Below are 12,394 nucleotides of genomic sequence, written 5' to 3'. Positions count from 1 at the left end.
AGCAACCTTGAGTTACACTTGGCACTCGTCCACCAACGGCAGATTGTCTTGCAAGGACAGCAGGATTGTGATAAACTTACGGTTTCAGTTATTACAGAAGATATGCAGCACGGCAAAGAGATGAACTCACAGACATCTCAATAAACTTTAACCATTTCCCCACTGGCTTTTACTTTTGCTTCACTATTCAGATTCTTCCAGCATTTCCAAGCTTTGTAGCAGAGGCCCTTATGATCTACCAAAGCGTTGACAGACCAGATAATCACAGGGGTCAGCAGTATTGAATGATGAAGTGAAGACAAGGCCTGGGTTTTCTGGGGTCAAACGCTGCACTTATCTTGTTAACTTTCCCTGCTCCTCGGGGAGGCTCTACACACAACGTCAGACGGCCGCACGCAGGAATCGCTTTGCAAAGTCGCCGGGGAAAGTAGGTTCATCCAAGGTAGGAAGAAATGACTCATGCATGTCGACGTCTTGTAGTGAATACATAAGACAGAACAACGCGTCCCCCCCCGCTGAACCAAACGCACACCGAATCGAGGTCATAATGGGGGTGTACGTCTATCATAATGACGCTCCTTCCCCTCCTGTGCGAGCGAAGCGGGACACGCTCACTGACTAATTCATTCTAATTACTCTAATGGGCCACAGGTGAAGATACAGGGAGATTGATTCATTAAAGAGGGACGCACCAATCAGGCAGCGTCTGCTTATTCCGATGATCGTATCGACCACGGATCAGCTGCGATAACGAGCGATAGCCAAGCCGCTATTGAGCCATCACGACTCTTTGGAATTCCAGTTGCCTGGGCGATGCTCAGACTGATAAGTCTGGAGGAATGACAACAAAAGTTGTGTTGTGTGCACACACAGCGAACGGCTGATCTGATAAGTCCTCCACACGGCCTAGGTGACCGGCAGTCCACAGAGGACACGGGATCACACACAAAATGGGGTCGCTTCGGCGGTGGCGCTGGAGGGAGCCCTGCTGATTCCACCGCCTCTCCCAAGCCCCCCCATGCTGGGAAGACGACTAATGGCAGCGCCGTCGGAACACGGAGCCTGGCAACTGTTTCGGCACGCGACGCAAACGGCGGAACGTGGCTGTGGCAACGCTCCGACGTGGCACGCCGAGAGACAGACGAGAAAGTGTTTAAAGCCGTGACGATTACAGCGCTACTTAAAACACGACGCGGGCGGAGGGTTGGGGTACAAACCACACCCACGTGTTGAGATACATAATGGGCTTCGTCTCAGATTGCCAACCACAGAGAAAGATGTCTGAGAGGTGACGTTCTCCCACCCCCCCCCCCCCACCCCCGCCCGACAGTACACAACCCAATCTTGCTACCATTATCTCTTGGCAAGTCTGGAGACGTTGTGTGGTTATGACAATAAACAGTGAAGATGTCTGGGAGGCTTATCTGCACCCTACATTCAGCATACCACAGCCCTACTCCTGCACCCCCCCAAGCCTGAACAGACTGCACGAGGACAGGCAGCCAGCTACCTGAGTAGCTAGGTACTGAGGTACTGAGGTACGAGGCCAGGCCAGTGGAGAGCTCCACAGGCTGCCCCGGCTGGGGGGGGGGACCCAATGGGATCCTGCAGGCGCGTGTGTATGTGTCGGGGGGCTGGCTCACTCAGGAGCGACAGCCACGCTCGCTACAATGACACGCTCCATGCTCACAGATCACAGGCACGCCCCCTCAAACACAGCAGCCCGGAGAACAGACGAGCATCCCGCCTGCCTCTCGACGAGCGAAGCCACGGCGACGCTCGACGACAAAACCACACCGCGCTGCTGGGAGGAAATCAGATGCCACCGACCTCCGTCTCCGCACTCTCCCACGCTGCACCGCCGTAACCTTCTCTCTCCCCCGCCACCGCAAGCACACAGCGTCTGTTCTCCGTCGGGTGGGTTTCATGGGTTTGTGTGCGCGTGTTTTTTTTCGCCGGTGTGTGAATCCAGTTGTGTATGTTTTTTGTTTGTGTCCGTGCGCATGCATGCATGTCCTGTGTGTGTGTGTGTGTCCTCCATCGTGTGTGTGTGTGTGTGTGTGTGTGTCTCTGCCCAACATCCTTTGTAGTTTAACAAGACAGTTGTGGTCCCTGAGCATTTTGTTCCTTGAAGGAAGAAAAAAAAAGAGAAAGCAGCCAGCCCACAGATCCATATCTCCTAACAGCACTGGAGCTGTCAGGACTCACCTCACTGACTCACATCACTGACTCAAGCCCGGATCAAAAACACCCTTTTTACTCGGCGCTCTCGCTCCCATCGATCCCGTTCCACTGGTGAGAGATTGGTTGTTGTTTTATCTGGCCGCCCCCCGTGGCCCCGCGGCCCCGACGCCCAGCCACGCCGCTTCATTATTCCTCCTGACCTATCGTCTCCGGCTCTCCGACGGCTCCACCACAAACGTAATGAGACCGCAAAGACACCGGCCCGCAGGAAGTGCAGATCTGGCTGCAGTGTCTCGCTGGGTGTGGGGAGATGTGGCTGGAGGCCCGGTGCCATAGAGGGCGGTGTGGGGGGAAGAGACTACATGCCGCTACGCTGGGGTGTGTGTGTGTGTGTGTGTGTGTGTGTGTGTGTGTGTGTGTGTGTGTGTGTGTGTGTGTGTGTGTGTGTGTGTGTTGGGGGCGGGGTGTAATGCATTGGTGAAAGGGCAAGATTCTTCATCCCTGCGTTTACAGGGTGGAACGGCTGGGATATTGAGATCTGAGATAGGATCAGAGGGTAGTGAGCTGTTTCAGCCACGATAAAGGCCAAGCATTACAAACAGAGAGCAGGGAGAGGGGGGGGGGGGGGGGGGGGAGAATATCACACCTCTCCACCCTGAATTAATGCCTCCACTCCATCGAGAAGCCATTCCGTGCCAGCGAGAGGAGATTGCGGAGGGGATGAGAGCACAGATATGGGGTTAAAAAATGGAAACTACGATCATGGAGAGGGGCGATGGGGATTTATCAAGTCTGGAGGAAGGGTGGAGAGCCCTCTAGGCCCCTCCAGCCCGGCTCCCATGGACTCCTGGGGCCGCATCGTACATCACATCATAAACCGCACGTCACAGCATCCGCTAGAGATAACGAAGCCAACAGCCCCGGATCAAATATTCACAGGAAGAGCCACGGGTTGCCAAGATTCCGGCACGAGCAGGATGAACAAATGACCACTTATTGTCTAACCTATAGCGGCTAGCCTGCGCGGCCTAGATACGCTTTGTATCCCAGACAATGGGGCCCTGTTCAAAGCCCTGCTAGTACTGCTGCTGCTGCCGTTTGAATCGCTCTCATTAGGTTAGCGCAGCGTTTGATTGTGGGGGGCTGTGCTGCCCGACTGCCACCTTCAGATATACAGCCAGCGTTCTGGACCGAGTGCTCGCGTTAACAGGGCTCTGAGAGATGGGTTAGCGTAGCGCTGGTGGCGGCGTCATTGTTAGCGTGCTTGTTATCATCAGCCCGTGCACTAAGTGCCCCCCCACCCACCCCCCACCCCCCGAGGCCTGGTGATGATGACACAATAAGATCAACTGTGTGGCGCTCTAGAAAGATATATAATAATAATCCACCACAGAATGCTAAAAATATGTCCCACATAGAAAGGGTAGTGAACGCGGCGTTTCACTTAGCGGATGGCGGTGCTTCCATTAGGAGCTCCGCCGCTGTATGGATCTCACGGCGCCGCTCGCTTCCAGAAGGGACCGGACGACCCGGAACCACACAGTCAACACCTCCAGATCTCGTCCGCGGGCGAACCCCACACTGTCTGCCACACCAACGTCTCCGCGTCTTGCTGCTGGTGCATCAGTCTCCGTTTTTTCTATTTTTTCCTCTCCTTACAAAACGCGCAGAGGGAGTAAAGAGGGAGAATGAGCATAGCTAATCCTAACAGTAATGACAGAATAATTAGCTTGTGTTAGGCTAAGTAATGGCTTGTAATTATATCATTTATTCGGTGTGGTGTGAATGTGATGTGGAGCTTGAAACAAACGAGGAAGACGAATGGAGCACAGTGGGAGAGGAGACTGAAACATGTGTGAAGCACCCGGGCTCCCTCTCTATTGATCGATCCAAACATTAAACGGACCACTACAGTAATGGAGCGGGAGAGGAGCGGGTGAAGGACAGCTAAAAGCTATTTGCGGCGTTCGCTGCATAAAAGACTTGACCTGCTCCAAACAGCCTACATATCAAAACCATCAAACAGCAATCAATAGACCAAAGCGGTCAACTCGACGAGGCAACGCTCCCTCCTAAAACATCAAACCCCGGGCTGGAGCGTCAGATGATAGGCTACACTCGGCTTATCCATTACCATCAGATAAAGAAGAGATAAAACGCACACAGGCTAATCCTTTCATGTGTCGTGACAGCCATCGCAGCCTCCCAGGCATTCCTGCAGTCTGGCTCTCTGGTAGTTTTATGGCGGGGGGGGGGGCGGCCGTTCAGCCCGGCCGGGCGGATAAGGAGCCGGCTGTGCTCCTCTGTTTGTCTTACTTCACAGTTTACACGCTGCTTTTATGGGCAGTTATTGTGGTCGTCATGGCGATGCCATGAGTCTTAAGGTCTGCGGGTGTAATGAATAGGGAAAGAGAAACACAAGCCTGCACGCGCGCACACACACACACACACACACACACACACACACTCGCATAAAAAACAAAAGACTCACAAAACAAACTCCTGCTGTGAGGGTATTTTCTGCCGGCTCCCTCCCTTTTTTAATCAGTCTCTTCACGGGCCCATATCAACGCTCTGCGGTGCCTGTGAAACATGGATGGGCCAACTTAAAGTGTAGTCTCCCATGGCACATCTGGAGCTGATCAGAGGGCCTCGTGGAAGTGGAGGCCTCTGGGCCTATTAATAACCATACGGCTGTACCCAGGGTCACACACCAGTCAACGGGTGGGCCCAGGCCTACTAAACAGATAAGTCTCTCCCCCATACATCTCTCCCCCATATCCCTCTCATCACACTCAGAAGGCAACCCCACATTTTCTAAATATTAGGAATGAAAAGACCACAGCCAAGGCCAGAGGACCCAAGGTGAAAGCTTCTAGGATACAAAGAATATACTAAGAAGAATAAACTAAGAAGAATACACTTCTTGTGAAGCACTTTTGTGCGGCTCAGCCGTCTGTAAATGCGTTATAGAAATAAAAATTGACTTGACTACATTTCATTCTGTGTGGAGACTATTTACCTTTGCCCTTTCCGCAGAGTTTGAAAGCTATTTTAAAAAAAGCAGAAACTGGTGAGGAGACGCATTTGTTAAAAGAGTTCAAGTCGTTTCCTTTGAGGGACCACAAAGCAAACCCTTTTTGCAGTTGTTTGTGTGTTCCCTCAGACGGCTGCTGTGTGTCCCGGCTCTCTCTGTCCACGGACCGAACGGCAAGTTCAAGTTCAAGGCTGCTAGCCCCATTAAGAGCAGGCCAGATGGCGAGGCCATCATCTGTTAGCCTCAAAGGTTAGCCCAGCCAGACAGACCTGGTCTTATGGAGGTCTCCGGGGTCACCCCACCCCTGAACCCGGGCTCCAGTCTGACAGCTGCTGGGGTCAGAGGTCGGCTGGGCGGATAGGGTGGCGACAGAGGACACCTCATGTCATTTACATATTCTGCATCGTGTTGTTCCAGGGTAGCCGCCAGTGTGGGGCGTGCTGAAGCTTGCTGTGGGATAGCACCGGGGAGGTTAACCGGCCTTATCTGGGCGGTCGGAGCAGTCTTGATAGTGGTTTTCAACGGTTTAATTCCAACCGAAATATAGGACTGGTTTTGCATTTTTGCCAATGATATGACCAATGCAAATCAGAAAAGATTAAAACACAAAGGATGTTTTCCTTTTGGGTTTTTGTCTTTTCAGCAACTGAAACAGAAGACTCCGTTGAGAGGAAGCACAGACTTATCAGCTGCACATGATTAAGCTGAACCGACGAATAAATTCTCAAACGCAAAAAGGTGCATTTCCACTGACTACAAAACACTTCCATCAAACACACGCACAACCACACACACACACACACACACACACACACACACACACACACCTGGGCGCACCGCGTAGTTGAATCATCATAATCGGTGGTAGTTTTCTGCTGAGGCCAGCCCATAGTGGGGTTTATTTTTAGAGTCCCTGACAAGAGAGGCAGACCCATCCATTTACTGTCAGCTGGCAGTAAGACCACCGCCGCCATGGCTGCTTTTAAAACATCAAAAATGGGAATTAGCTCAACATAAATATGAACCACACGACTGGGGGGTGGGGGGAATGAGCTGGCTAAGATTAGGCCCAAATCAAACATGACTTAAGGTAATGCCGGAGCCATAAACAATGTACGATGTTGTGTGTAAATGAAACGCGAGAGGAGTGCTCCCCTTCGACTGGACGGAGAACAAGGACGAGAGAGTGAATGTACCTTTTGTTTCATCTGTCTACTGGTGCATATACTCCCATTACCGGCAACACTGGGTTTATTTGGAGGGGGGGGGAGGGGGGGGGGAATACATGGACCGTCTAAAATCACTCATGAGTCATAGAACAACTTCAGCATGACCTGGTTTCACCAGCTGAGTATTTACAAAGCAGAATTATAATGCTTTATTACATTTTTCCACCCTGGTCTATTCGCAGAGCAGGGCAGTAAGAGAAGTAGCGTCCCACAGGGAACGGATTACCAGAGCGAAACAGCGTTCGAGAGAGAGGAGTACACCCTGAGACGGTTGGGAAGAGAAACCTAACAACAACAGAGACACTGTTCCTGTTTGAGGTGATTGATGGGTTAGCCCAAAGGCCGGCTATGGATCCAGCAACTCAAGCCATGATTGACATTGAAATTACACAGTGTGAGCTATTAGCAGATAGGGGAGCCATATCATAATTCAATACCCAGACCATTAGCCTGCAGTACACCAATATCATAATTCAATCCCGGGGACATCAGCCCATGCCAATACCATAATTCAATACCCTGCCCATTAAAAAGGCGCACCGATAGGCCGATTAGAATTCAATACTTGTGGTCAATGATCTAACCAGGCAGTGATACTAGAGTCGCAGGCTGACATGGGATAGGGTGAGCCCAGGCTTCCTCACGCCACATTAAGATAAACAGAACTAAAATTAGGCGTTGTGGTGCACTCAGCCCAACTGAACAGTGTTGGGCCAACGGCGGCCAGAGCCAGCCAACAGATACGGCCACTTCGGGGTTAGACTGGAGGACGAATGACCGTTAACCAGTTGATATGCTAACAATGATATTGCTAAATTGTCAGCCTAGCACATGCTAAAAACAAATTAATCCTACCATTTTATTACTGATTTATAGACTGTTACAGGAGAGTAAATACAGCATAATCCTTGAGATAATGATTAAAGAAAGACTTCCTCTCTCGTTTGCACTGTCATGGATTTTATTCATTCAAGAGGAACTATCGAACAGTTACAGGATAGAATATATTGACTAATGAGTTACCCATCCTGCACAGCTTGGAGTCTAAAATAATAACATCATGCAAGTACGTAATTGTCCCTTAATTGTTAAATAGGGCATCATAATAGATTAATTAAAGATTGATTAAAAACTGTTCTTTTGCTGAATATTTATAGCATAGAAAAGTACAATTACAGAGCATAAACAATACTATGTTTATGCTTTGACATTCTATCACTAAAATGATTTAAATTCCAAACCATGGTCTTAAAACAAGGTGTCCCCATTATCGCAGTCCCGCAACAAAATAACAAAAACAACTTAAAAATCCTACGACTCATGGACATCGATAATGCGTTTGTTGTGTTGGACCCGGCCCACACAGGCCAGCAGAGAGAAGAAATCCACCTGGAGCAGCATGACCAGTGACGTCAGGAAACGCACTGGTGGGCACCCAGCCCCACACAATCCCACTGGGCTCCTCCTCTGCAAACCGCTGCTTCAGCTCTGAGACTGTGTGTGTGCCGTACGTTTCCACATTAACCAGCGCGGACTTTGCACCCAAAAGACGTCCAGACGACTCTCTAAAAGCCTGCGCTAGCGCCGCGCCACATAGGTCAGGCTCCGCCAAGAGCCGCCCGAGACGGGCCGGAGACCAGACGTGCTCCCGTCCCCGCTGACTCACGCCAACGCAGAGCTCACCTCCCACCGACACACAGTGAAACCTCAGTCCTCGTGCCAGATTTTGTCACTGGGCAGAGAAGCGGCTGGCTACAGTAAGACCATGACGTGATGCCCCCCTTCCCTCTATACACTCCTAGTCTGTGCAGCAACAGTGGGGGTAAAAATATCGCACCAGTGAGTCCAGACAACCGACTCATAAATTACCTCTAAAACTCCTGCAGACAACAACAGGCCAGCCGCTGAGAGATTTAAAGCACTCCGATCGCCGCTAACCCAAGGTCTGGGATCCGCTTACAGAACCCTTCCTAAAATTACCCATTACGGCGTGGAGCAACAAAACTACTTCTAGATTAGTTTGGAGAGTCCGGACTCTATGTCTACGGAAATGGAGTGGACGCTTTTCTAAACGGGCGCGCTGGCTCCAGGAAACACTTATAGGTGAGATGCAGATCATCGGAGCTCATTTGGGAGAAGGGCATAACAGGGACGGCCCCTTGTCAAGAACATCAAAAGGTCCAGTGAAGCTCAGCCTTAATAAACCACAATCATCGACTTCACAGAATACCACGCGGCACTAGGTCAAAGACAACGGGGGGGAAACAGGATGGTTCAGAGTGATGATCCGTTCTAAAGAAAGTCAACTCTGTAATGGATGGCCATGGATTACAGGCCTTAAAACCTCCTCCATCTGTAATTCACTGTCACCCTGCTGTCATCTCTGGATCTCTGATCCATTTTCCATCGAGTGAGACCTTGCTAAAAGCATCCCTCCTGCTCCCATTTGGGTTTTGAATGGTGCTAAACAAACACAGAGGACGAGTTACCAGCTCAATGTTCCGTTTCAAAAGAGGCAACCATATCGCTGGTTTCTGAGGGTGGAATTTGAAATGCTAGTCAAATAAGATTTTAATAACAAGCACTCTTTCTGAATACAAGCCAATAGATATAGGCCACGTTTGGCCTACAGATATTGACATTAGACCTAGAGGTCATGCTAACGTTCTTATGATCGTGAAAATTAAAAATTGTTCCGTGACACATTTTGTTTGACTTTAAACAAAGAACACACGCAGAAGCCGAGCCGAGAACGACAACACGCAAAACTTGATTGAAATTGTCCATGTCCCTGTCCCAAGGCTGTGATCATATCGCACAAGGCCTGAATTCTCCCCCGGAAAAGTGGAAGAGAAAGAAAGGAAGATTCTTCTCTGAAGGCTACCCTCAAGGAGTCTCTCGGTGGGAGGGCGAGCAAATAAGATGTCATCAATAATAGACAGTGAATGTTCTGTGCCGCGCTGCACACGCTGCCTCTTGTGCACATGTACACACACACAGGGAGAGAGAGAGAGAGAGAGAGAGAGAGTGCTGCGACTGATTCCTATCCTGCAGACAGGCCTGCCAACCATCAGCCTTTTTGCACCCGCTCAGATTCACTGTCCTGACTAATCGCTTGTGATAGGGGCCTTTGCCATAATTACCCAGGGCCTTATCACAAACTTATGTGATGCATTTTTCATGTCCTGGCTGCTGGCAGTGCCTTCCCTGTTCTGGCAGTCAATCTATTAAAAAGACGGATTTCAGACAAATTTACACACACACACACACACACACACACACACACACACACACACACACACACACACACACACCAGCTCAGACCGGGGGAACTGGTTGAGGGCAGGGTGAAGGGGCAGAGAGAGTGTGTGTGTGTGTGTGTGTGTGTGTGTGTGTGTGTGTGTGTGTGTGTGTGTGTGTGTGTGTGTGTGTGTGTGTGTGTGTGTGTGTGTGTGTTTTAGGAGGGGGGGGGTGGTTGTAAGGCTGAGTAACAGAGGAGGGGAAATACAGAGCACCATATTTTTACATAATGTATGAATAGGAGGCAGGAGCTCTAGAAGAAAAAAGAAACCAATGACTAGCGAACCAAAGCCTAGGTGAAGCGCTATACTGCCCGCAAGACCTGTTCCATGTCTTTTGTCCTACCACTCCTAAGGGCATGTGACCTAAATTAAAGTCGAAACGCTATGACTGCGTTATTTACAAAATAATGTACGAGTAGGGCACACAACACTGACACACAATGCTATTCTATCCCAATTACTATCTGTAACTAGGCTACCTCTTTATATATTCAACATCGCGATTAAAATTCAGTATGGCCGGTATAAATCATGAACAACACAATAACCCCATTGTAGATTTTTTCCCCTCTAATAGGTCAAACAGAATACAACACACACAGGCGATATTCACGTTATGAATAGGCTGTTCCTTGTTTCCCCTCTACTGAACCACCGCGGTCCTACGGACATGCAACGTGTACGGCGGGATGAGTGACGTGCGAGGATCCTCGGACCTCTTCCATCACGAAGGTCGTGCGTCTTTAAAAAAAAAAGCTTTGTGTGTCAGCGAGGACCACCGTCCCGTCCGCTCCGCCGGACAGACGCGGCCCCGTCGGAGCCCCTCCGCGGCGAGCGTTCGGTCAGGGCACCGCTGCCGGAGAGGGACCACCGAGACACGGCGGTGTTGATGAGCCATTAAACCCCACTGCGCGGCCGAATACAAACTATTCCAATGCCGAAAAAGGCGAACTAGCGGGTCAATATTTTCGTTCGGCGGTCGCTAAACTTGCCCGTGTGACAGTATATAACCCGCGCCGTGGCGGTGCGCGCTGTCCCCGCGGTGTCACCGCCACAGCGCCGCCGGGACGCGTCGCACTTCTCCCCCCCCCGGATCACCCGCCGTACGCCGATAAAGCGTCGCGCTAACTACGGCTCTGCTTCCCCTAAAGTTGGATAAGATGTTATTTACCTAAATATATTGAGAAACGTTTTAAAAACACAGCGTGAACCGCGTCCGCGCGCGTCCCCGCGGCGTCGCCCGGGCGCCGGTCGCGGGGTCCGATCGATGCGGATTGAACAAAGAGGATCAATTCCTGATCAGCCGGAGAGCCACTTTCATCAATGCGAGAGCGGCGCTCCAATTCTCCACCAAAACACCCACAGAACCGCCGCCAAAACAACCCGCACGAACTTCGGCGCGGAGCGGACGAGCGGACCGCACCGGGGGCGAACGACGTGAAGGAGAACCACTGACCTGTAGTTGTTGTAAGTCAAAACGCTTCCAATATTGAAACATCGATCCTGCGTTGGCCGCCATCTTGAGACATATTGAGACAGGAGTGAGATGCTGATAGAGCGCGAGGGTTGGAGTTCAGGGGAAAGCGTTGGGCGGTGGGGAAAACCCGGAGCGGATCGGCCGAGCAGCGCTGGGGGCGGACGAGCGGATCCACGGACCGGAGTTATCGAATGGGACTATTGACTTCACGGCGTAACGTTTTTTTAATAGCATTAGGTCACCGTTCACCATTGCAGGTAGAATCGGTAATCAATGTATTCCTGGCGATCGTCAAGTATATCAAAATATTTGCGATGCGGTTGTATCTACTTTTTGATGCGTTATAAAAATGATAATATGAAGTGTCTAAGCATTATAATTTATTAATCATATTTTAGAAGAAAGGAGAGCATAGGGGCTGTTCCACCACCACGCTGAACGTAGCGGCGAGAGAGTGAAACTGAACCTCCTGACTGACCAGTGGATAATTGGTAAAAGATGGGGTGGATTTTATATGAAGGATGTGACGGTATTTTGAATAAGACTAAAAGCAGGCTACCTTCATATTAGATCTGTGTTATCAGATTATCTAATTACGATACGATAAAGTAGTTACACTTACAAAATTACGCCTTAAGCTATTATCGCAAACCTAATCAACACTACTTACTATTAACTCAGTTTTGCTGTTTGCTGTTTGAATATTTTCTTAATTCACTGGAATGTTTGGAATAAAATGGTCTGTGTTTTTTTAATCTTTGATCCCGGTCAAAGCTTTTCCTCAGGTATTTATATTCATTGTGCAAAATTAGACTTTTGGGCTCTTTATATTTACCGATTATTTGAATTGTACATAATTTCTCAAACCATTACACTTCAATAATATCTGCGAAAAACATCAAGGGGATTTACCGTAGATAATTGAGGCTCATTTTGTGAATAAACGTGGGTTATTTAGTGACTTGAACTACTTTGACTTTTTTTAAATACATTTGTTTAAGCTGTTTCTTTTCTTAGTCCTATTGATAAAAGCTGTACTTATTTGTGACCTAAATAAATGTCCTAAATGTTCACGATAAAAAAGCACAGTGTATTCTTTTACCATCAAATGTCATCATAACCAGTATGAGTCAGTCCAATGAATGGAATATATTTGTTGCCCTTT

The 12,394-nt window shown here is 49.5% G+C and overlaps 1 protein-coding gene across 2 annotated transcripts in view; it reads right to left on the bottom strand.

Annotated features, from left to right (window-relative positions):
- Positions 1 to 11,349, bottom strand: part of cux1b (cut-like homeobox 1b) — a 69,243-nt gene extending 57,894 nt beyond the window's left edge. For both annotated transcript variants that reach the window (XM_079731984.1, XM_079731985.1), the window contains exon 1: positions 11,209 to 11,349. In XM_079731984.1, the coding sequence (XP_079588110.1) occupies positions 11,209 to 11,271 (63 nt within the window). In that variant the 5' untranslated portion in view covers positions 11,272 to 11,349. The remainder of the gene's footprint in view (positions 1 to 11,208) is intronic.
- Between the last annotated feature and the right edge of the window lie 1,045 nt (positions 11,350 to 12,394).

This window comes from Pollachius pollachius (assembly GCF_949987615.1).
Source record: "Pollachius pollachius genome assembly, chromosome: 3".
In the NCBI taxonomy this organism is placed as follows: domain Eukaryota; kingdom Metazoa; phylum Chordata; class Actinopteri; order Gadiformes; family Gadidae; genus Pollachius; species Pollachius pollachius.
Note: the sequence above shows the minus strand (reverse complement) of the source record. Positions and strands in the feature narration are given on the sequence as shown.